Consider the following 24751-nt stretch of genomic DNA (forward strand, 5'->3'; position numbering starts at 1 on the left):
CGTACTCCGCGCTCTATTGGCCGGGTCTGGACAGGCGAAAGGCCGGCGCGGGCTCCGGGAGCTCCCGGCATCCCTCGGGCGGCGGCGGCGGCGAAGGCGAGGCGAGGCGAGACGAGGTGGAGGACCGTGAGCGGTGGGGCCGGTGGCGGGTAGAGGTGTGAGGGCGGCGAGGGACCTCAGGGGTAGTCGGGCCGGTGTGGCCGCCGCCGCCGCCATGCAGGAAATCATCGCCAGCGTGGACCACATCAAGTTCGACTTGGAGATCGCAGTGGAGCAGCAGCTCGGGGCACAGCCGCTGCCCTTCCCCGGCATGGACAGTGAGCGCGGGGCCGGGGCTGCGGGCAAGGGGCGCGACCGACTCTGCCCCGGGACCCCTCTCCCTCGGTCCCGGGGCCTGCTCCCCATCGGGCCTGGGACTCCTTTCCTCCCCATTCTGGGACCCCCTTCAGGCTCGGGAGCCCCCCTTTCTTGGATCTTTGATCCCCTGGGGCTGTCCCAATACAACCTTCAGGAGGGCAGAACCATGTCTGGCTGTTCAAATAATTCTTGAATGAAAGCGAACGTCCTGGATTGGAAATTACTTCGCTCCCCCGACTGAAGGAAAATAATTAGATATCCACCTTTTCCACTTGCTCCCCACTTTGAGCACCCTCTTCTTGCTTTCATCAGTACTGGGCGGTTGGAGGAGTCTTGCTGGAGGAAGGACCACCTGTCCCTCTTTGTAGGAGATTCCCAATTAGACACTCAAGCTCCATTCTTCTGAGACTTGCCCCCCTGGGAGCCTATCCCTCACTTTTTCTTTGGACCCCAACTCTGGGTCATTCATCACAGCTGGGCAGCTGCCTGAGCTCCCTTCCTTCTCCACCTTCAGATGGTAGCTCCTGGCTCCGCCACCCCCCAACTTCGGTGGATGTCTCGCACTTTATTTTTATTTATTTATTTTCTAAAGTAGGCTCCACGCCCAGCACGGAGCCTGATGCCGGGCTTGAACTCACAATCTTGAGATCAAGACCTGAGCTGAGATCAAGACTTGGACACTTAAATGACCGAGCCACCCAAGTGGTGCTCCCATGTCTAGCACTTTTTTTTTAAAAAACCCAGCAGTTTTCTTGTTTCCTTTCTGGACACACTTGGAATCTGATGTTGTAACATTAAAGCCTAGAGGTCATTGCGTTCAATCCACAGATGGGGCAACTGAGGCCTGGGAGGGGGAAGGGACTTGTGGAAGACCACTTGGTCTACGGCCATTCAGTACCTAGTAAAACCAGGTGAGCTCTCCAGTGTTCTTGACTGGTTCGGTCTGCGGTTCCCTATGTTGTGTTTTATGACTGCCAGAGATCCATGTTCTCCTACCAGTCCGTGGCCTGGAGGAGCCCCCTGTAGCCTCATTCCCCTCAAGTGGCCACACTTCTCATGCACAGTCTTAGCCCTCTGGACCATCCCATGTCCAAACTGGGGGTAATTAACTTCTGTGATCTTATGCCCTAACCTTTCCACAGCCACTTGAAAGCATCTTGCTTATAGGAGGTTCTCAGAATAACTGGTCCCAGCATATGTGTCTCATGTTGCAGGGAATGGCTAAAATGAGCAGCTTTTTTCTGGCTTGGTCTGGCTTTGCATTTTTTTGCCAGAACGTTTCCTGTACCCTTTGTGGTTAAAGGCAAGGAGGGTCCCCTCCCTGTGTTTTCAGCTGTCCCTAGTCACACCTCACTTTGTTTGATGTCTCTGTTTTCCTTTCTGCAGAGTCAGGGGCTGCTGTCTGCGAATTCTTTTTGAAAGCTGCCTGTGGCAAAGGTAAGAAATCACTGGCTCCCCGACATTCCTCCTGAGGTGCTTTCCACCACCCAGCCTTCAAGCAGACTTATAGGCTGTCAGGTCTGGTTTGCTGCAGACTAACAGTGTCCCTAGATGAAATCACTGTGCTTTGGATAGGCTAGGAACACTATGGGGTATTTTGCCTGAAATTTAAAACACGGGATGGACCCTCACTCTGAGTCTGCCTTCTCACCTCACTTTCCCTGTGGCCACGAGCTGACCTGTGACATGGGCAGAAGGTGTGAGTATTGAGGTGTTTAGGTACTTTTTCAAGATTACAGAGTTAGTGAGTGGCTGAGCCAGTGTCTGAACCCAAGCCTTTCTGATTCTACAGTCTGCACAAGCTCACTGTCCTCTGTATCCTCTCATGAAAAACCCCTACAATAGTCTGTCCTGTGGAGCTTTGTTCATACTAACTGGGCTCCAACAGAGGCTGCTGGAGCCAGACCATCCATTGATTCATAAGGAGACAGATTGCAGGTGAGACCTTACATGCCATGTATAGGTCTGGGCATTTTTCTTCCTGTAGGCAAATTTATTTGGAAACTAATTTTTTTTTTAATATTTATTTATTTTTGAGACAGAGAGAGACAGAGTGTCTGACTTCGGCTCAGGGCGTGATCTCGCAGTCCATGGGTTCAAGCCCCACGTTGGGCTCTGTGCTGACAGCTCAGAGCCTGGAGCCTGCTTTGGATTCTGTGTCTCCCTCTCTCTCTGATCCTCCCCCATTCATGCTCTGTCTCTCTCTGTCTCAAAAATAAATAAACATTAAAAAAAAATTTTTTTAAGAAAAAAAGAACAGTTTCCAAAAAATAATAGTAATAAAAATAAATGAAATGATATGAGTTTCCCAAAAAAAATAATAATAATAATAAAATGAAATGAAATAAAAATAAATACGAGTTTCCAAGGGCGCAGCTCTGTCCCATCTGGGTGGCTGGTCGCTCAGTTCCTGCCACAGAAGGCCAGTTTGTATACAGAGCATTTCTTTAATTCTGAAGTTGATTTTCTTTCCTAATTCTTGGAGGCTAAGTGGGCATTTATAACTAGAGGTGGAGCCCACTTGGGGTCCAGGCTTCTGCTGGTATCCTCTTTACCTTCTGTTTCTTAGAGCCGTGTTTCCCAAACCCCAATCTTTTTTTTTTTTTAACTACCCCTACAATTTTTGCTATGTCTGTGTATCACTAAAGCTATTCTTTAATTAACAAATAAGCTTATTTCCCCACCACCCTAAGGCTTATTAAGTTTCCATCTTACTGCAGCCAATTAAGCCGACTGTGCTCCTTTCCCATGGGGCCCGGTGTGGTGTGCCTGCAAACAGCAGCCTCCTTGGTGGTCTATACAGCCTGTTGATTGTATGGGTTGCCCTAAGGGACCTTGGAGACAGCTATTTCTGGTGGACATTGAAGTTTGGCCTCACGCTTTCTCCAGTCTAGGCTCCAGACAGGCATGCAGGGTGCCTATGGAAAGCCCCAAGGCACAGTGGCCAGGGTCCACATTGGCCAAGTCATCATGTCCATCCGTACCAAGTTGCAGAACAAAGAGCATGTGATTGAGGCCCTACGCAAGGCCAAGTTCAAGTTCCCTGGCCACCAGAAGATACACATTTCCAAGAAGTGGGGCTTTACTAAGTTAATGCAGACGAATTTGAAGACATGGTGGCAGAAAAGCAGCTCATCCCAGATGGCTATGGGGTCAAATACATCCCTAATCGTGGCCCCTTGGACAAATGGTGGGCTCTGCACTCATGAGAATCTCAGCACTACCCCTCCCTATTTATGCCCACCAATAAATCCTGCTTCCTATCTTAAAAAAAAAAAAAAAGTTTCCATCTTACAGTAGTATCTGTGAAAGCATGGTTTGATGTTTTAGTTAGGTTTTTCCAAAACACATAGAAAATATAGAAGTACTAAAACTTAGACGTGTGCCCATGTACTGCCTTCTGCCAGGGGCAACCACCGCCTCCCAGGACACGTTGCTCCCAGATACTGCAGGGAAATGTGGGGTGAAGGCGCCGCCCTCCTCACAGTGCGCTGTCTTTCTTGGCAGGGGGCATGTGCCCATTCCGCCATATCAGTGGCGAGAAGACGGTTGTGTGTAAGCACTGGCTGCGGGGGCTGTGCAAGAAGGGGGACCAGTGCGAGTTCCTGCACGAGTACGACATGACCAAGATGCCTGAGTGCTACTTCTACTCCAAGTTCGGTAAGCAGATGGCCTGGCCCCTCTCTATACTCGGACATCCAGGCTCAGGAGCTCTGGAGAGGCACCCAGAACGGACACCCAGAGGGGATAAACAGCTGCTCAGGTGCCCATGGTGTCTGCTAACTCCCATCTTTACAGCTTCACATGAGAACCTCACGCAGTGCCTGCCAACCTCAGCTGGCCCTCTAGTTTTAAGTTCTTTGGAAGCTGAGGCAACTGAGGGTCCCATGGTGGGTGCAGCTGGCAGGAGGCCTTGTTTCTGCTCACGTTGACCTTTTCCCTCATATCGGCTGTTGCTTCCAGACTGGCGACTCCTTGCCCCCCAGGTCTGAGCTGGTTCCTTCTGTCTGGGAGTGCGATCCCAGGTATTACTTTGACTGTCCTAAACAGGGGGCTGTCTTGTGGTGGCCAAGAGCTCCACTCCTCACCTTGAGGTTGCCTTGCTCGCTGTATAGAGAACATGTGCCCTTGGCTATCCTGAGGACTGCATGGAGAAGCAGAGGGGGCTCCTCTCAGCAGAGGGGGCTGCCCATGGAGAAGCATGGGGGCAGAAGGGGCTGCTCAGCAGAGCTCTTATGCTCCCTGATGGAACTAGAATCCACCGCTCTCTGCTGTGGGCGGAGGTTGCCCAGGAAGGAGCCCTGTTGGTCAGGATGAGGATGGGCTCTGGTCCTGGGACCGCTGGCCTTGTGCAGGGGCTCAGCGGGGGGCTGGAAGCCTGCTATACTTTGCGGTGGGCTGGGGGTGCTGGGGAGCACTGGACATGCAGCATGCTTTCAAAGCACTGTCATTAGGAGACATTAATTATTCCAGCAGCCCGACAGGCATGCCCTGCTGGTTTATTATGATAGTTGTGGCTTTTTTTGTAGAGGTAGCATAAGCTATGAAGTCAATGCACAGATAGTTAGAAGTAGGACCCAGGCTTCCCAGCCGCACCCCCCCCCCCCCCCCACTGCCACCACCAAACCAGCTCTGGAACCAGCACTGGAAGGGGGGTGTCCCCTTTTCATGGAAGCCATCTCCCATCTGGATCCAAAGTCAGGAGACAGCCCTCCTGGAAGACTCTTAAGAGCACCCCTGAAGGCTGACCTGGGTTCCTGCATTCCTGCCGGGCCTGGCAACCTCCCCACTGCCTCTGATGCTCCCCTGCCTGCCCTTTCCCCACAGAGCTCGCCCCGGTGCACATGTACCATGCAGCTTCTGTTACCTGTGACACAAGTGAGGGTCCTCTTTCAGCACTGGAGTGTCGGTAGTAAACAGGAGAGACCCATTTCTCGTCCCGCGGTGCTTTTGTTCTGGTGGCCCAGGGACAGAGGCAGCTGACAGCAGTGAGACAAAGTTGAAGATGATATGCATGGGACACCTGGGTGGCTCAGTCGGTTAAGCATCAGGCTTCAGCTCAGGTCATGATCTCATCGTGAGTGAGTTTGAGCTCCACATCGGGCTCTGTGCTGCCAGCTCAGAGCCTGGAACCTGCTTCACATTCTGTGTCTCCCTGTCTCTCTGCCCCTCCCCTGCTTGCACTCTGTTTCTCTCTGTCTCTCAGCAATAAATAAATGTTAAAAAAAAAAAAATTTAAAAATAAAAGAAAATGATATGCAAGGGGCGCCTGGTGGCTCAGTCAGTTGAGTGTCCGACTTCAGCTCAGGTCGTGATCTCACGGTCCATGAGTTCGAGCCCTGCGTCAGGCTGTGTGTTGATAGCTCTGAGCCTGGAGCCTACTTCTGATTCTGTGTCTCCCTCTCTGCCCCTCCCCCACTCACACTCTGTCTCTCTCACTCTTAAGAATGAATAAACGTTAAAAAAAAAAGAAAATGACATGCAATAAACACTCTAAAGGAAATAAACAGCAATGGGACCACATGAGGACCATATTTTCCTTTAGGCTAAGTGGTCAAGGAAGGTCTTTCTCAGGAGGGGAGACCTGAGCTGGGATCTGAAGGCTAAGAAGGGGCCGGTCACGTGGGGCGGGGGGCAATGTGGCTGGGGGTGGAGGAGCCTGGGGAGGAGTGGGCTAGACCACATAGAGGCTTGCGGGTCTGGAAAGGGATTTGCGTGTTCTCTGGCCACCAGTGATCAGATTGTCCTTCCGTGTGTCACATGGATCGGGGAGGGCAAGTGCGGAGGGGGTGGATCCCGTAGTTGGGTGAACGATGCCACTGGCCAGCTGGGCCCGTTGCTCCTAAGAGGAGCTGTCATCTTAAAGGCTTTATCGCATTCTGCCACAGGACTTCAGCCTTGAGTTCCCAAATCTTCCCTGTTTGTTCTGAAAGGTGGAACCCTCAGACCTTTCGCCTGTCCCGGCTAGTAGATGTGAAGGGCTCATCAGGGTAGAGACCAATTATTTCCTGCTCTCAGTTGGTGCCTTTGCATATTTGGGCCCCTGCCCAGTGTCCAGGATACCCCCTTTGGGTAAGAGAGCCATGAGGTGGGTCTGGGTCTGGCTCTCCTGGAGCTGCCCCAGGTGGACGCACGTCTGGCTTTCCCTGCAGGGGAGTGCAGCAACAAGGAGTGCCCCTTCCTGCACATCGACCCTGAGTCCAAGATCAAGGACTGCCCTTGGTACGACCGTGGCTTCTGCAAGCATGGTAGGTGTCAGGGTGGCTGGGCCCCCAGCAAGACGCTGGTCCTCGCTTCCTGTCCCCACATGACCCTCTACCTGTCCCAGCAAAATCTGGTGTTAGGCATCTGGGGCTAGTGAGGCTTTTTTACACCCTCAGCTCGCCCGAGCCTCCCAAAGCTCCTGTGTGGACTGCACTCTCACCTAGATTTTCGGTAAGGAAACTATCGGTTTAGAGGTTGTGTGCCCTGCCTGCTGTCCCTTGTGAATGGATATGAGACAGAGCCAGCATCTAAAGCTCTGCTCTTGCTCTCTGCACCCCAGGCAGTGGTGTAGGCAGGTTCTGACTGGCACAGGGGCACGAGGCCATCCCCCGAAGAGGGGAGTCTGAGTGACCCAGACGCTTGGCTCCACAGGTCCCCTGTGCAGGCACCGGCACACACGGAGAGTCATCTGTGTGAATTACCTCGTGGGATTCTGCCCAGAGGGGCCCTCCTGTAAATTCATGCAGTGAGTAGCCAGACCCTGTTCCCCTACCCCACTCCTGCCCCAGGCCCTGCTGCCCTCTAGATCTTTCCTGGGTCCAGCTGGGCTTTGATCATTAGGTGGTGTCCCCACAGGACCTGGGGCAGGGGTCACTGCTGCTCCCTGAGCTCAGAGGTGGCTCTGCCTAGCCCAACACTTAACCTTTCCTGGGTCATAGATCTGATGAAAGCTGGGCTGCGTGCATGAGAAAAGCTCATGCCTTGTAAGGGACCTCTGGTTAAGAACCTGAGCCCTAAAGGAAGGAGACTGCAGTTTGGGGGCCTCTGTGGAGTCAGAGCTTGGGATTCCACATATACTACTTTGTATAACTCTCAAGTGTGTGTGAGAGAGGATGACGCCATTTCGCGCGTGGGAACACTGAGGCTCAGAGCTTAGCCACTGGCCTCGGTCACATGGTGGTAGGGTTGGCACCTGGTCTGAGGCAGGTCCGTAGCCTCTAAAGCGGGGTTCACCTTGCCCAGCAGGGCTCAGAGCTCCTCTCCTGGGCCTTAGTGCACATCTGTCACTTTGGGTGGTTGTGGAGTCGGACTTCTCCCTGGGGTGGCGCTGGGACCGCAGAGTAGTGTCGTTCCCCTCCACCCCCCACCCTGGGCTGCTTCTGTCCACACCACGGACACCTGCACAGAAGCATGGTATCCTGGTCACTGCCACCCAGTGGGCAGGTGGCAGGTGCTGCAGACTTGGCGCCGCTTTCTGGATGAGAGCCAGGAGCCTGCAGGGGGCCCAGGGATTCCTGCTTGCGGGGCAGCCGGGTGGGTGTGTTCCTCGGGATTGTGTCTTGTCGGAGGTGGTCTGGCACCTGAGTTAGAAGTGGATGTGGGGGCGGTGGGGGGAGGTCCCATGAACAAAAAGCCCTCCGGAGGCAGCAGCACTTTGTGAAGGTCCCGAAGCTAGATGTGGGCAGAGCTGCCCAGACAAGTCAGTTCTTTTCACCCCTGTCCCCCGAGGCTTCAGGGGCGGAGCTGAGAGCCGGCGCCCTCCCCATGTCTGGGTGAGTTGCTCTGTGCTTGGGCAGAGGCTGCCTGTGATCTCCTGGGAATACCTCCTGGCATGGCCCCTCTCTCATCCCCTCTTCTCCTCTTCTCCTTCTCATCCCCTCTGGCTGCGGGGTGACCAGCCCTCGATTTGAACTGCCGATGGGAACCACCGAGCAGCCCCCACTGCCACAGCAGACGCAGCCTCCGGCAAAGGTACTGTGCCCCTGCCCCTCCCTGGCCCCGTAGTGCTGCCGGCCCCCGCACTGCCTGCCCTGGTGCACGGTCCGCCACAGCCCCGGCTGGTGATGTGTGAGAAGGCAGTGAGGAGGTGGGACAGGAGGGGAGTCACCCTGAGTTCCAGCAGAAAATTCAGGGAGCAGAATGGTTTGCATCTCCCTCTAGAGGTGGAGTGCTCTCTGCTATGTCTGCTAGAGCCAAATGCCCACTTGGCTTCTCGCCCCTTCTTGCCTGGCGAGTGCCTCAGTGGCGTCTCACCCCCCACCCCCGCTCCCAGGGGCCAGAGCGGAGGGCAGCGCGAGCGCCGTGGGTCTGCTGCTCTTGCTTCTGGTTTCAGCCCTTCCTGTTTCAAACAGGGAAACAAACTAGAGGGAGGGCCTCGTCTGAGGTCCCGCAGCTGGGCAGGAGCAGCTGGGGAGCAGAACTGAGGCTGACTGGTTCTCCTGCCAGTACCCTTAGCGCTCTGAGTGGAGGTTCCCAGCAGGACAGGCTGGGAACAGAGCTGAAGGACCAGCTGGCTTCACTTTTCTAGACAAGGGGGTCCCACAACCCAGCAATGGGCTGATCCCCTCAAGCATGAGGAAAGGGAGAGATGCCATAGACAAGTGGGAATCTGCAGCAGCACCCCCCGAAACCAAGGACACCTGGGAGTCAAGGGTTGGGGGCCCAGAAGAAGGGCTGGCCAGGTGCACTGAGCAGGGTCTCAACAGGCTGAGTAAACCCGCCTACTGATCTTGAATTCTTACCTATTACCTGGCTGGACTCTGACCCCATTGCCAAAGCCCTGCTCATCCTTCATTGCTACAGGTTGAGCAGCTGGTAGGGGGCATGCCCCCCCGCCCCTGGCCCCACTGCACTGACCCCCACCCTCAGGAGGCTGTGGGACGACTCAGAACTCCTCGCAAAGCCAGGAACTGGGTGTGGGTACAGCCTTGACAACCTGGGGCTTTCTAGCTCAGTGCTCCTGTATTTGCGGAGGCCGGGCCGGGACCCCTCTTGGTTAGGAGGTGGCCTAGCTATCCGGCCCGAGCCCCGAGCCCCCCATCCCCCTTGCTCACATGACTCCCTAGTGGAGGGCCCTCTCAGCCCCTAGACCGCAGGTCAGCACGTCAGCCTCCAACTGTTTTTCTGTGACTGTTGCTCGCCGTGTAGGCTGCTAAACATCTGGCTGAACCAAGCGTTCATCCTGACCTGAAGCTAGAACCTCAGAAACAAAAGTAAGGCCTGCTCATGCCCTCGCCCTGCTGCCCCAGAGACCTCCTCGTCTCTTTGGTGTTTTGTTTTCTACTTTTATTTTTCGTTTTTGTGTGTCTGCATGGTGTTTTTCGGGCAGCGGCTCCTGCCATCATCACCAGATGTTTCTTTTCTGGCTGCTCTCCTGAGCAGGGCCACCGCGGAAGCCCTTCTTCCTGCTGGTCATGCGGGAGCAGTCCCGCCCTCTTTTTTCCTGTCCCCATTGGTAGTCTGCGTGCACGTGTTTTCCGCAGTAAAACCGTGTTGTGTAACTCTTTCCAGCAAAGTAACAATCCGCCATTACAAAGGTCGTCCTCCTTGATCCAGTTAACGAGTCAGAACTCTTCTCCCAATCAGCAGAGAGCCCCGCAGGTCATCGGGGTCATGCAGAGTCAAAACAGCAGCGCAGGCAACCGGGGACCCCGGCCGCTGGAGCAGGTCACCTGTTACAAGGTGAGTCCTGGGGCTGGGGGATGGGGCAGGGTCTTCACAGTCAGGGTCTGTTCCCTCATTCCCCAGACAGTTAATTTTGAAAAATGAAAACATCTATGTTTTTGCTGACCATAAAAGTGACAATGGGCTACTCTGGTGGGCTAGAGACCATGCTGCTTCCTTCCACGATACACCAGGGCCAACAGAACGATCACACATGCTGTTGAATGCAAGGACAGAGTTTGAAGGAAAGGGAGGGGAATCTTCCAGAGGCCAGTAACAAAATGGAAGCATGGGTTAAGGGAAGGGAGCCCTGAAGCTTCTGGATGTCCTCACATCCCACAAGGGCACATGCCCAAATGAGAGAGACAGCTTTACCACCCAGGAAAAAAACAGATTAGAATCCCCCTGAACAGAGTGGGACGCTCAGGGGAAGGGTAAACTTTTAAAAGTCCTGCTAGAAAACTTGTGTTGTTCTTGGCTCTGGATGTAAAGGGGGGAGAAAAGTGCCTTGAGACTTCATAGTCACCAACGGACCCTTCGTGAGTTTGGGGCTGTATGCACACCCTTGGTGAAGGCTATACAGACTTGAATTTTCTAATCGGAAACAGCCACAAATGTGGGCCCCTGGAATCTGGCTCTATGAGGAATTTATTCTCAGCCCAACCACACAGAATTCCCACAGCTAAAGTTCCGAAGAATGAGTTCATAATCAAAAATCACAAAACCTAGGAGGAAGCAAACCCCACTGAGGGAAGTCAGCAGAAACAACTGATAGTAGAACTAGGCTTACAAAAACTTCAGATTTCAGTATTTTACAGAATACAGAATTAGTACACACTCTCTGTAAAAACATTTAGAGGACAGAGATGTTTTAGGTACACAGTGTTAGCTCTATTCCCACCTTTCCTAAAACAGCCACTTGACTTAGTGTGCTGTGTTGTCACGATTTTTGGTTTTGGTGTTCCTTCAGGCCCCATGGGGGACCCCACTTAGAGAACGGCTGTGCCAAACTTACATAAGCACAATGAAAGTACATTTTAATGTACATAGGGCTCTAGTGTGTATAACTTTCTATAGTCTCTTTTTCTTAATACTGTGTTGTGCATTGAACTATGTCAATATATGTGAATGTAATCTGTTTCACTGGCTGTGTAATATAACTGCAATTTACTTTCCCAGTTCTCTGTGGATAGCAGTTTATAGTTTTTGTTACTAAAAACCATGCTGAATCTGACACTTAGACCTCTGTGAGCTCTAGTCGGATAGCAGCATCCATACCTACAAGTAGAAGGTCTGAGTCAAGGGGGCGTACGCTTAGCTTAAATTGTTCCTAGAACTTTCTCTCAAGAAAGGCTGAGCCACTTCCCACAGCCATCACTCACTCACTCACTGAGCACCTGCCCTGGGCCAGCTCTACTGAGAGAACCAAGACTGTTATTGCTGTTTCTCGGGAGGGGTTTGTGTTCTGCAAGGAGGGGAAGGCAGGTGCCCCCAAACACCCCCAGGTGCTTTAACTAAAGTTAAATGTGCACTTGGGTTCACGGAATGCCTCAGAGATTTGAGCCTGAGCCCTCCCAGGTGAGGAGAGAACAGACCGCTTCTGACCAGTCATTCGTCAAGTACGAGGAAACAGAGGCATTGTAGCTGTTCTCTGGACACCCCCCGCCCCCACCCTGCCCCAGGACTCTGCAGCGAGGCCTTTGAAGCCAGCTCTCCCAAGTCCTGGAACTTACAAAGGTGTAGCCAGAACCCAACAACCTCTTCTCACGTCAGGCCCTTCATAGTTGATATTCAAGACACCTTGTAGGAATCCTGGGTTCTCCAGGGCCAGCTGTGGAAGCTGACAGACATGCCAGGTGCTGTGAGCAGGGTCCCAGTGAGTCCTTCCCTCTGGTGATCTCACCAGAGGGTCAGCCGGCAGCTCCACAGGCCACTCATCCAAAGTCACACATACATATCAGACAGCCTTGGAAAACGCAGGCACTGTGGGGTCAGGGGGATAGAGCAGACGAGAGATCTGGGCATGCCAGGGTGAGGAAGCTGGGGTTGGGAAGGCACTGGGTGCATTAGTGCAGGGTGAGTGCTCCTACCTGTCTCCTGACCCTTGTCCCGTTCTTGAGGCTGCCATTCACTACCTTTTAATTCCTTTCTTTTTGGGGAGTGAAAAGAATGAATGAAGAGAAGCTAAGGCGGGGCCTGGAAAATCAGAGCTGGGACAGGTCAGAGTCAGTGCTAGATTTTTCAAGTGATTTTCTGGGTCTGTTCACCCAAGTCTAACCATTGTCCCATCTCTCTGATCCTGTAACCAAAACTTGCCCCGGGGGGGGGGGGGGGTAGCTTAAGCAAGGGTGCAAGAGGCAGGCAGGAAAACTGGGTGCAGCCCGCCCTCCGTGTCCATGCCATGACTCCCCGAGTTGGGGAAGGAGCCTTGTGGCTTCTCTCACCTTGTTGCCTCCCGTCTTCAGACAGTGCCTCAGAAAGGTAAGTGACTGGCTAGCCTTCCAGAGGGGCTTGGTCCCCAGACAGGTGGGGGAGCTCGATTCCCATGGGATTCTCCTCATCCTGCCACCCACGACAGACCTTCCATGGATAGGTCCCATGTTTGACGTGGGCCCAGCCTGCAGAAACCCCCGCTGTGTGCTCTCAGGTCACCCTCTGGCTGTGCAGCCCCCTTCCATCTGCCGAGTTCCTGGAGTTTCTGCAGTTTCTGTGATACCTTTGGAGTTTCTTCGTTGTGTCTGAATGAAAGTCTGGATGACTGAGAATTCTGGAGTCCCCATACCGAACCTGGTATTTGGCAGGTGCTACCTTACCTGAAAATTGCATTTGAAAACGGTGTTGTTTTTTTGTCTCCTCCCTCCCTCCCTGCTGTTCCCAGTGTGGCGAGAAAGGACACTACGCCAACAGATGCACCAAAGGCCACTTGGCCTTTCTCAGTGGACAGTGACAGCAGCTGGAGCCAGCTCAGAGCAGCCCAAGGGTCCCCACTCTCGGGGACCACCCTGGGCCATCCTTGGGAGCGTGCACTTAACTGTTTAACGCCAGTGTTGGTGCAACTCTGGCTGGAGCAGGCAGGCAAGCACGCCAGGGTTCATCATTATGAGGGGCTACGTCTGACAGTTTCCCTATTGTTTGCTGTAAACTTTTTTAAAAGGGGACAAGTGCTCCAGTTTGGTCAAGTCGGCATCATGTCTGTCTAGGCATCGACACCTGTCCGCAATTCCCTGCACACCGCCCTCTGGGGAGGGGAGGAAGCGGTGGGGAAGGGCTCCTGCCAAGCAGTCTATAGGGAAGGCAGCCCTTCCCCTCGAGGCCTCATTAAACACCAGTTCTTGGTGACCCCAGGGGCTGTTGGATCATTTAAAGCTGGTCATGCCTGCTTCCTCCACATCCTGCTGAATTCAGAAGCTGTGCCTGTCCGTGTGACTTGAATGAGGCGGCCCCTTGGGGCAAACTTAAGTGCACTCCTTCTCTCTACAACTGGGCCCTGCTCCAAGGTGGCAGTGGTTGAGAGGAAGGGCACAGGGCTCTCAAGTGTGAGGGGCTTTTTGTTCTGGGCTCATTTCCTTGGAGCGCCTCCTTATCAGTGGCATGGCTGAAGGTATGCCTTAAGCTGGAGCTGCAGACCACCCAGTAAATCGATGACACAGTCTATCTGTGCACCTACCTCCTGCCCCTGAACCTGGAAATGTGAGACTGTCACCTGCAGCCTGCTGGGCAAGTGGGCCTGTTCAAGTTCAGTTACAAGAACAATTTTTATGAGATCGATTAAAGCTTGTTTTTTAAGCTGCGTCTGGTTACTTCAGGGACCCACACCAAGGAGAGGACTCTTGCTCCTGGCTGCGCTCAATGCCTGACACAAAGCTTCCATACCAGAGCTTGCTTGTCCCCTTTCAACAAACGTGAACCTGCTGGAAGGAAGGGCCTCTGTACTGGCAGCTGGTGAAGTCTGGAAGCTCAGCCTCTGGAACAGCCACATAGTAGGTCTCCTTCATTTCAGATGCTGGATGATACTTGCTTATTCAAATTTGGATCTTCTAGGAGATAATTAGCTGCAGCATCTCACCCCTTAGACTCCATGCCGTATATGTGCTTACCACACACCTCTCAAGAGGCCAATTCTGACCCTCATATCACTTTACTGAAGACCTTTTTTTTTTTTTTTTTTAATGTTTATTATTTTTGAGGGGAGTAGAAGGGGGAGACAGAGGATCTGAAACAAGCTCTGTGCTGACAGCAGAGTGCCTGATGCAGGCCTTGAACTCACAAACTGTGAGGTTATAACCTGAGCTGAAGTCAGATGCTTAACCAACTGACCCACCCAGGCACCCCTACTGAAGACCTTTGATGAAGGGTAAGGATGAAGGTGCTGGAAATGGGCAGCTGTGAGCTTCTGTCAGGGCCTGTGTTTTCCCTCGCTCCCGAGTCCTCCCACTGAACTTCTTACAGGTTCTGTGGCCTGAGAAATGCAGAAAGGTTGGGGAGGGGAAGGCATTCTTAAGAACTGTGGGCACCAGTTCCCCAGTTCCGTAGATGTAAAACCATCAGCCGACAACAGGCCAGAAGTATGCAACATTCAAGGCAAAGAGCAGGGAAACCCCTCTGGGCACTTGACAGGCTTAACTAGATGACACCCCCACCTACGGTAAGCTGGGATGAGACCCCAAAGCAGTGGTAGGAAGCCCCCCGTGGATTCAAAGCGCTGGGCATTCCACAAGAACCCCAGCTCTTAGAGGGCAGGGAAATGGCTCAACCAGGGAAGCAGTCTGAGTATCAGTCATCTTTTATTGGACATTAATTCTGAATTAGGATATGAAAGGATTCAAAGGTCACGGTCAGGAATGCCGAATGTGCCTCCATACTGGGCCCTCTTCAGTGGTACTTGCGTAGCCGCTCATGTTCTGAAGTTAGAAAGGCAAGGTGGTAAGTTTCAGGTAAGGTATAGTGAAAGCACAAGACGACAGGAGGACTTGCGGCTAAATTCACATAAAAGCGTCCTGAGAACTCCTTTCGGGAGACAACCCAGAACCTGCCTGCCAGCATCTGGGCAGAATCCACAGACCTGGAGGTACAAAGGCATCTCAAGCTAATCTGCTGCCTGGCCAGCCTCTTCCTTCCCAAAAGGAACACGCACTCAAAAGTCCCCAAGATTCTGGCCTTCAGAGCTAGCATCACCTGGATTTCACAGACTGGCAAGGGGCCAGACACTGTAAGGAACCGCCCATGAAACCCAGTCCGTGGCTGCCATTGGAGCTGTTTGGGCATCTCCCACCACAGGAGATCCTCTCTGGTCTTAGAACCAGGAAAAGCCACCCTCTTCCAGAGCACTGAACAGACCCTGGATTGTACCACTCAACCTGTTTCTCTCTTCGCGCTGGCTGCTGGGAAGATGAAGCTCCACGAAGCCCTGTAGTACTTAGAGAACACTTCCCAAGTGTTACTTTTATCCCAGCTTCATGTCACTTTTTCCTGTATTTTCTCTTTGCCACAACTTTCTCACTTAAAATAACATCCTACATTCTATATTCTAACAAGTCCCCCCCAATCTTTCAATTGTCAGTAGAATGATGTACTTGTAAACCTGACCGCAAACCAATACCACCCTGATGAGAGAAACCCCACTGAAGGGAAGGCAATCTGAGAGACACTCACTGAGTTCCTTGTAACACCGACAATAGTTGAAAAGCACGTAAGCTGCCAGCACCATAGAAATTCCAGCAACGCTCCCTTTCTTCACATTGACATACTTGTTGTAATACCGGTAGTAACCTGCAAACAGGAGAGGAGGGAACTTTTTGCTTTGCTGTGAATGAGGCACACACTGCAAAGTGGAGGCTGGCTTAAATTCAGGGATCCAGTCCTGCTGTGGCTCTTGAAGCCACTCCCCCACTAAGTTCACCGGCTGATAAAGGGAAGAGCACAAGTGCCCCATGGGTTTTGCCCCAGGAGCCCAGGACAAGACCCCACTAGGCAGGCCCACCTTGATTCTGCCCCTGTGCTCTCTGGCTCAGCCTGTTAGCCTTTGATCCTACCCCACCCTCACCTCCAGCCCTATGCGATCTTCTTACCCTAATTCTGACCCAAAATCCAACCCCAGTAAGGGCCACTTAGCTGTGGCCAGCTGGGTCAGCCTATCAGGGAAGAAGAAGGCTTTGTGCAATCATCTCTTTCCTGGGTACCCCCACCAGTGAGGAAAGTTTCTGCCCTCTTGGCTCATGGGTTAGTTGACAAAAAAGAATGAAGTGATCCTAGAAGGCCCTAGTTTACAACTGTGAGGGAAGCTGTGAAGGAGCAGTACAGGGAGCTGTGGGCATGAACAGGCCACATTCACTCAGGCTGAGGAGTCAGGGACTGTCGTAAACTAAGTATGGGGAAAAGGCAGAGTATTCTAATCTGGGTTCAGGAAAGGCCTCAGGGCAGAAGGAAACATGGCACACAAGAGCCAGCTACAGGGTGGCCAGAACTGGAAAGAAAAATGGAAGGAAGGTTTCCCCACCCCACCCCCACCACACACACACCCAGGAAGCTGGAGACCACACAGGTCCCCGTGGGGTGATGTGGGTGTCTAATTCTTGGAATGAGAACACTGGTTCCACAGGACTGATTCTGATCATGCACAGCCCGGAAGCATAGATGATTTCAAACATTCGTCCTGGAAGTTTGTTGCCTGGCAGAGATACGAGCATTACATTACAGACTGATGGCTACCATGCTTCAAACTCAATTTCCTCTTTAAGGAAAATCTTATGATGTAAAAATGCTCACAGACATATTTAAGACAAAGGCAGTGGTACTGATTCCAAGCAGCAGAAAACATTTTCTTGGCTGAAATCTCTTAGAGCCAGACTCTGATAGGACCAGTCACGGAGATCCAGGGGCTAACCACTCATCTCTGTCCTCCTCTCCATAACTTATCAGGCTGAGCTCAGGGCAAAAAGAGACCTGGGTATTTGCTTTTTACACATGTCCATAGGCTCTGACCTCTTTGAAATGCGCCAGCAATGCCTCTAGGGGTGAAATCTCGCATCAGTATCCAGCCTGGCAGCTCTCCTAGCTTCACATCCATGAGCTTCTTCTCTTTCACTGGTACTAAAAAGCAAGAGTAGAAAGACACACTAAAAAATCTCCAGTGAGACAAACAGCATCCTTCTATGTCACTTATTTCAACCATTCAATAAGATCACTACAGAGAGGTTGCACACAGGTAATATTATGAGTAAATATATTATACCATATTCATTTTAAGTCAGAGTCTATATAAAGCAATAGCTGTATTAATGAACAAGATTCTGAAGAACAGTAACTATGTAAAAACAACCTAAGGACCATGAGGAAGAAAGTAAAGTGGAGGACCAAAAAACTGTTGCAAAACTAATATTTACATGTATCAGCTCACTGAATCTTCACAGCAGGTGGCTGATGCCTTTATTTTATAAGGGGTAGGGGAGACTGGCTCAGAGAAATTGGGTCAATTGGCCAAGGTCACATGGCATGCAGGGAGCAGAGGCAGTGCTCAACCTCAGGTCGTCAAGACAATCTGATTTCTACTTCAAGCAACCGACCTGGGACCACAGATGTCAAATGACTTAATACAAATCATCCACTGGGCCCCAGAAAATATTCCAATGAGAGTCTGGGGACAGAGATGAGGAAGGGCTCCTGGTTGAGGCCATACTGTACTCATCTCAGCTTAAGAGTAAAATAGGAGGGGGACCAGGGAAGACCACAGTGGGGGAGAACTGGGAATGTTCAGATGCTCATAAGAAGGCAATGGTCCGGGGTGCCTGGGTGGCTCAGTCGGTTAAGAGTCCGAGGTCTTCGGCTCAGGTCATGATCTCGTGTTTCATGAGTTTGAGCTCCGCGTCAGGCTCTGTGCTGACAGCTCAGAGCCTGGAGCCTGCCTCTGATTCTGTGTCTCCCTCTCTCTGTCCCTCCCCTGCTCATGCTCTCTCTCTCAAAGAATAAATAAATATTAAAAAAAATTTTTTTTAAATAAGGGAACGGTCTCCCTTTCCATCCTCCCCATAGAGATCAACCTTAAAAAGCTGCTGAGCAGGTATCCTCTTCAGGGTAAGGAGTCAAAGACTACTGTCCTTTCTTTTTTTTTTTTAATTTTTTTTTCAACGTTTTGTATTTATTTTTGGGACAGAGAGAGACAGAGCATGAACGGGGGAGGGGCAGAGAGAGAGGGAGACACAGAATCGGAAACAGGCTCCAGGCTCCGAGCCATCAGCCCAGAGCCCGACGCGGGGCTCGAACTCACGGACCGCGAGATCGTGACCTGGCTGAAGTCGGACGCTTAATCGACTACACCACCCAGGCGCCCAGACTACTGTCCTTTCTTAAAGATGACCGACCAGAGAAGGAGCCAGATTAAATCACTCAAAGGTTTCTTCTCCATTTTGGGGATCCAAGGAAAGACTAAAGTTCCTTCAGGAGTCCACTAAGGGGAATCCCACAGATCTCAGTATCTCCCAACATTTAACAAGGGCAAGGATTGTTGGGTCATAAACAGAAATACAAGGCTTAATGGCAGCTTCTAAGTTGCTATAGGTCATCTGGAGAAGCAGACATTTGGCCCAGATGGACCAGATTGAGTGTTTGTCAATAAGCCACAGGTGACAAGTGGAGGCACAAGCCTATGACTTGCATACATAGCTTTAGAGTCATGGTTTAGACTGCCTGTCCCAAACAAACTGGCCCCAACCTTCCATCTAGACTCATCCAACAAATATGGAGCACCTACTGTATGTCAGGCAGCATGCTATGCACTGTGGGTACAGCACTGACTGCAGACAAGAGCCGTGCTCTCAGGAGCCAACATTCTATCGCCAGACAACCATTTCATCCATTCACCATACTTCAGACCCTTTCTGCTTATTCACCTGAGGGCTTTGGTATGTGCAGTGCTCCCAAGCCACCACATGGCTATCTCAACTTAAATGCTATGTCCTAAAAGGCTTCCTTCCCCCCTCCTTATCTCAAGCACTAGCACTACCCTCCCATATAACCTCCGAGCTCCAGTTTCCTTGTCTATTAAATGGCTATTCCAAGCACTGAATGAGAATCTATGTAAAAGCATTTGGGGTGCCTGGGTTGCTCAGTCAATTAAGCATCTGACTTCAGCTCAGGTCATGATCTCACAGTTCGTGAGTTCGAGTCCCACATTGGGTGAGCTCATGCCCCACTTCAGGTGAGTCTTACTTTCTCTCTCTCTGCCCCTTACTTGCACCCTCTCTCTCTCTTTAAGAAAAAAAAAAAAAAAAAGCATTTTGAACAGTACTCAGAACTGTCAACTGTTAATATTATTGTTGGAATGTCATTAAGATCTACACTAGGGGCGCCTGGGTGGCTCAGTTGGTTAAGTGACCAACTTGGGCTCAGGTCATGATCTCGCAGTTTGTGAGTTTGAGCCCCATGTCAGGCTCTGAACTGACAGCTCAGAACCTGGAGCCCGTTTCAGATTCTGTGTCTCCCTCTCTCTGCCCCTCCCCTGCGGACTCTGTCTCTCTTTCCTTCAAAAATAAACATTCCAAAAAAATTAAAAAAAAAAAAAAAAAGATCTACACTAAGGTGAAACAAACAAAAGACAAAGGTTGAGAAAGAAATGGCATACAAACCAAACTTTAATACATTTTTGGGTTTGTTTTTTTTTTTAATGCTTATTTTTGAGAAATAGGGAGGAGGGGCAGGAGAGATGGGGGACAGAGGATCCAAAGCAGGCTCCGCGCTGACAGCAAAGAGCCTGATGTGGGGCTCAAACCACAAACCGTGAGATCATGACCTGCTGAAGTCAGACTGAACCGAATGATCAACTCAGGCACCCCTAACTTTAGTACATTTTAAGCATAAAGAACTTCAGGGATTAATCACACCCTTTAGTTCTGTGCAGAGAACTGATTACTTTGGCAGTATTTTTGAAATATGAGACGGTCTCAAATGAACCAAATCTCTGCTGGAGAGTTTAGTGTCTATGATGTTAACCCAACAGCAAACAATAATGTCATTCGAGAATGATTACCTTTCTCTGTCACCCTGTCCAAGCTATTCCTAGGTAAGTTTAATAGTACACATCTTACATGCCATTTCTGTCTTCACTTGGATCAGGAGGCTTTATTTAGTTCAAGGATAACTATACCACATTTCTTAACATACTCCATACCTTTGCGACAGTCTCAAAGCCTTCTTGCATGCAGTGAGGAATATAAACAAGTCATTCTAAAACCAACTGGCTTTAAATATGAATACATGGTGGGGAGTGCATGAGAAAGGTATAGATGGAACTAGAATGGCAGAATGTTGCTAACTGTTGACACTAGGTAATGAGTATAAAGCATTCATTACATTGTTTCCTTTGTATTTGAAATCTTCCATAATAAAGTTTAAAAATGCTTTTAAGGGGTGCCTGGATGGCTCAGCTAGTTGGTCAAGTGTCCAACTCTTGGTTTCGGCTTAGATCACGTTCTCACCGTCATGGGACTGAGCCCCGTGTGGAGTGCTGCACTGAACATGGAGCCTGCTTGGGATTCTCTCCTTCCTCCCCCTCTGCCCCTCCCCATGGTCTCCCTCAAGAAAAAAAATTTTATTTAAAAATAAAATTATAAAAAATACATTAAAAATATACATGATTTTAATACTAGGACCACGTTGGGGGAGATGTGCAAAAGAAACACTTTTTCCATTAAAGTTTTTTGTTGGGGCACCTGGGTGCCTCAGTCAGTTAAATGTGCAACTTTGGCTCAGGTCATGATTTCTCGGTTGAGTTCGAGCCCCGTGTCCGGCTCTGTGCTGACAGCTCAGAGCCTGGAGCCTGCTTCAGATTCTGTGTCTCCCTCTCTCTCTGCCCCTTCCCCACTCACATTCTCTCTCTTAAAAATAAATAAACATTAAAAAATTGAAAAAAAAAAAAAAGCTTGTTTTTTTTTGTTTGGTTTTGTTTTTGTTTTTTTGAGAGAGAGTGAGCGCATGCTGGAGAGGGGCAGAGACAGAGGGAGAGAGAATTCCAAGTGTCAGTACAGAGCCCGATAAAGGGCTCAATCTCAGGAACCATGAGATCATGACCTAAGCCAAAACCAAGGGTCAGATATTTAACGGACTGAGCCACCCAGGCCCCCCAAGAAACACCGTATTTTAACTATGAAAACACTCACATCGTGACCACATTCAGGGGCTGGCATGGTGCCTTGGCACATCACAGGAGAAAAGGCCAACAATTTAAAATTTATTTTTCTATATATTTAGACATATAGAGTGTTTCCTTAACAAAAACTAAACGTTTATAAGCATGGGGGCGGGGGGGGGGGGGGGGGGGGGGAATCACATTAGTCTTAAGGAAAGCCAAACACAGCACCATCACAAAACTCCAGGAGATGAACAGATTCATCAAAGATGCATCTATACTTTTTCCAAGAATTTCTCTTAATGGAAGACAAAGACCTCAGTCTTTAGGCAGTCATACTGGAACCCTCCCCCAACACTTCTGCAGTGCCGCACATCCCTCTGCACTCTACCAGTGGTGCAGTGATGAACAGAGTAGACTCAGGGGTCAAGTATTCTGGGTTTAGTGGCTCTTCACTTCTGTGTGCCCTTGGACCAGTTACTGCCCTCTGTGCCTCAGTTTCGTCCTTTGTAAGATAAGGGTAAGAACAGCATTCACCATAAGAAACTCTTAAAAACTGAGAACTGAGGGTTGATGGGGGGTGGGAGGGAGGGGAGGGTGGGTGACGGGTATTGAGGAGGGCACCTTTTGGGATGAGCACTGGGTGTTGTATGGAAACCAATTTGACAATAAACTTCATATATTGAAAAAAAAAAAGAATAGCATTCACCTTGGTACTTGGCTCTAGGTACTATGTAAATAGATTTTTTTTAATGTCCATTTATTTTTGAGAGAGAGAATGAGAGGGGTAGAGAGAAAGAATTCTAAGCAGGCTCTGTCCTGTCAGTGCAGAGCCCAACGCAAGGCTCCAACTGTGAGATCATGACCTGAGCCATAATCAAGGGTCGGATGCTTTAACAGACTGAGCCACCCAGGTGCCCCTAGGTACTAAGTAAATGGAAATTATCTTTCTGCCTATGGGCTATGTGAAGGTGGAAACAACACCACACACAGTTCGTGGTCATGGCAGACTTACAGTGAAGGTTGACAAAGGGGTACATGTTTTTGGGAAGGTAGGTGGCTACCTGGCCTGACTTTATGACTTCAAAGAAGCATACTGTCCACCTACATGAAGAGGCATGAAAATGCTAAGTATCTTCTGAATGCTAAATCCAGCTCCAGGGGTTGGCCAGAGAGTAAAAATTTTAAGCCAGATAGAGCCTCTGTAACACAGTTGCTGGATGTTTTGCTTTGTTTTGTTTTGTTTTTATAAACCATTCTTGGGGCGCCTGGGTGACTCAGTCGGTTAAGTGTCCAACTCTTGATTTTGGCTCTGGTCATGATCTCACGGTTCTTGAGTTCGAAACCCACATTGGGCTCTGTGCTGACAGTGCAGAGCCTGCTTGGGATTCTCTCTCTCCCTCACTCTCAAAAAACAAATAAATAAACTAAACACACACACACACACACACACACACACACACACACACACACACACGACATCATTCTTAGTCCACAGGCCATACAAAAACAGACCACAGGAAATCTAGCCCATTGGCCACAGTTTGCTGACCCAATTTCATCTATGCTGTTAATTCATATTTTCATCACTTTGTTAATAAACTAGTGGCTTTATGCTCTGGTGACAGACACCATCTAAATGATCATCAGTACTTAGGAGACTTGGGCTTCAATTCCTTCACCTGTCGTGTTGTTGGATGGACCAGAAGTGACATGACCCCGTTCAGTGGTCACAGAGTGAAAGCTGAGATGACTAGCACTGGGCCAGGCAGTGTTTCAAGGACCTTACATGCACTAAGTTGTTTAGTCCTTAGTCCACAGTGCTCATCACTCCACTCTACTTAAACAAGATGCCAAGTCTCAATGCTTCCTTTTCACATGTCATCCTGTTTTAAACAACACAACCACTGTTGATATTCTCATGCCTGTTTCTACAGATGGGAAAAACAGCATCATTCTCATCTGATTCCCTCTTCATTTCTCCATGCTGATATTAAGAATATAGAAACTGTGTAAGACACACATGGGTTCATCAACTCTGTTTCGGGCAGGCCACACCACATCTCTGACCATTATTTTCACCTTTAAAATTGGGGCACCTGGGTGGCTCGGTCAGCTGAGCGGGGAATTCTTGATTTCAGCCCAGGTCATGATCGCTGTTTGTGGATGGAGCCCCAAGACTGGCTCTGTGCTGTCAGCACAGATCCTGCTTGGGATTCTCTCTCTCCCTCTCTTTCTTCTCCTCCCCCGTTCACGTGCGCTCTCTAAATAAACATATCTTTAATACAATGGGATCAACCTTCCAGACAGAGACTTACTGACAAGGCTACTGTGAGGATCTAGGGTTAAAAAATGGTTTCCATACAAAAAAACAAAACAAAACAAAACAAAAGTGAGTCAGTACGTTGAGTGTAGATTTATACACACGTCACTGAAAAGCTTGCAGATCATAAGGCCACACTTGCAATTAAAGCTCAGTTTACCACGAGGCCCCAGACACCTAGGTTTGCATCCTAGCTCAGCCCTCTCATTAGTTGTGACCTTGAACAAGCCACTTCACCTCTCTAAGCCTACTCAACGCACATTCAACATATATGCATGCGTCCAACCTTACGTGGCGTCACGCACCATCCTGGGTGTTAGCTCCTCCGGGAGCTTAGTTTGAGCTTCAGCTTTGGGAAGAGCAGAAGCGCGTAGGATTCAAATGCAAAGCGCCTGGGTGACGGCGGGGACAACTATAGCGATACTTCTGCGAGGGGGTGGGGTGGGAGCCGGAGGTGGTGCATTCCCAAATTTGCAAACGCGTCGCCCGGCTGCCCTCACCCTCCCCGCTGCAGCCGAGAGACAAGGGCCCTTGGGCAGGCGGGCGGCGCGGCTGAGCGAGGGGAGAAGGGTCGAATGGTGCAGGACCCTGAGCAAAGGGTCCGGTGCGCCTCCGGTGAGGCCGCAGAGAAGGCCCTGAATGAAGGGCAGGCGGCTCCGCAGCCCCCTCCCCTCCCAGTGCGGCTCTGAGCCCCGTACCCCGGACCCCGGATCCTGCCCTCAATCTTGTAACCTTAACCGGTACAGGTACTCACCGGGCGACGCCATCTTGGAGTCCTGGGTGTCCGCTGTACCGGGCCGCGCGAGGACTGCTGGGTAGGGAGCACGCGCCCTCGCGGGAGCGTGGAGCAAAGGTTCATGGGAAGCAGGTCGCGCCTGGTGCGGGGCTGGAGCTGCAAGTGTGCCATAGGGGGAAGGGCAAAGTCCCTGGAGGGCAAAGTCCGGGTGTTCCGTCGTAGAAAGCGGGGAATGGAGTAGGGAGGGAGATGGGCGGGGGACGGGGTGGTGGTGGTGGTAGGGCTCAGCCTGGGCTTCCCATCATAGGAGGGAGGAGGCTGGAAGGGAGCCAGAAATGGGAAGTAAGGAGAAAAGAGCGTCCTGGCTTTCTTACTTTGTCGCCTTAAAATTGTTGTGGGAATTTACAGGGGCATATGAAGACCTTTCCTCCCAACTGTGTTGGATGGGAGATAAGCTGGGACTCTCACAGAATTCCTAGTTACCAGAAAAGCTGGTGTCCAGGCTTGGGCTCCATGTAGGTTTGATGCAAGCATAGCTTTATGTGTCCCAGCTCTGGGCTGGGCTCTG

General features: G+C 50.7%; 2 protein-coding genes and 1 non-coding gene across 5 annotated transcripts; 2 read left to right on the top strand and 1 right to left on the bottom strand.

The window, feature by feature from the left end:
• The first annotated feature begins 68 nt into the window (after positions 1-68).
• CPSF4 (cleavage and polyadenylation specific factor 4) lies at positions 69-13791 on the top strand. 3 transcript variants are annotated; one of them, XM_060649484.3, is made up of 8 exons: positions 69-317; positions 1744-1794; positions 3865-4017; positions 6510-6605; positions 6994-7087; positions 8241-8313; positions 9853-10023; positions 12884-13791. In XM_060649484.3, the coding sequence occupies exons 1-8, from the start codon at positions 215-217 to the stop codon at positions 12950-12952; spliced, it is 810 nt and encodes a 269-aa protein (XP_060505467.1). In that variant the 5' UTR covers positions 69-214; the 3' UTR covers positions 12953-13791. The 3 variants fall into 3 exon arrangements, with proteins under 3 accessions (XP_060505467.1, XP_060505468.1, XP_060505469.1); XM_060649485.3 differs by having other exon boundaries at positions 9928-10023; XM_060649486.3 differs by having other exon boundaries at positions 9931-10023.
• LOC132689827 (small nucleolar RNA SNORA70) lies at positions 3072-3204 on the top strand. The gene has a single exon (XR_009615173.1). It is a non-coding gene; the product is annotated as a small nucleolar RNA SNORA70 (small nucleolar RNA).
• A 981-nt stretch (positions 13792-14772) lies between the features above and the next one.
• ATP5MF (ATP synthase membrane subunit f) lies at positions 14773-24732 on the bottom strand. Its single transcript, XM_060649488.2, has 5 exons — positions 24667-24732; positions 24202-24373; positions 16987-17094; positions 15658-15774; positions 14773-14906 (listed from the first exon to the last, which is right to left on the bottom strand). Exons 1-5 carry the CDS (start codon positions 24715-24717, stop codon positions 14878-14880), a joined length of 477 nt encoding a protein of 158 aa, XP_060505471.2. The 5' UTR covers positions 24718-24732; the 3' UTR covers positions 14773-14877.
• Between the last annotated feature and the right edge of the window lie 19 nt (positions 24733-24751).

This window comes from Panthera onca, chromosome E3, assembly GCF_046562875.1.
Source record: "Panthera onca isolate mPanOnc1 chromosome E3, mPanOnc1 haplotype 2, whole genome shotgun sequence".
Lineage (NCBI taxonomy): Eukaryota > Metazoa > Chordata > Mammalia > Carnivora > Felidae > Panthera > Panthera onca.

What these genes read in the sequence shown, in the direction of transcription:
- CPSF4 (XM_060649484.3), top strand. Translation starts at nt 215, where the DNA reads ATGCAGGAAATCATCGCCAGCGTGGACCACATCAAGTTCGACTTGGAG. An exon ending in GAAAGCTGCCTGTGGCAAAG is followed by an intron (nt 1,795 to 3,864) that starts GTAAGAAATCAC and finishes CTTTCTTGGCAG; the next exon opens with GGGGCATGTGCCCATTCCGC. An exon ending in AGCAGGTCACCTGTTACAAG is followed by an intron (nt 10,024 to 12,883) that starts GTGAGTCCTGGG and finishes TGCTGTTCCCAG; the next exon opens with TGTGGCGAGAAAGGACACTA.
- ATP5MF (XM_060649488.2), bottom strand. Translation starts at nt 24,717, where the DNA reads ATGCTTGCATCAAACCTACATGGAGCCCAAGCCTGGACACCAGCTTTT. An exon ending in CTCCAAGATGGCGTCGCCCG is followed by an intron (nt 17,095 to 24,201) that starts GTGAGTACCTGT and finishes CTTGCTTTTTAG; the next exon opens with TACCAGTGAAAGAGAAGAAG. An exon ending in TGCTGGCGCATTTCAAAGAG is followed by an intron (nt 15,775 to 16,986) that starts GTCAGAGCCTAT and finishes TCCTGTTTGCAG; the next exon opens with GTTACTACCGGTATTACAAC.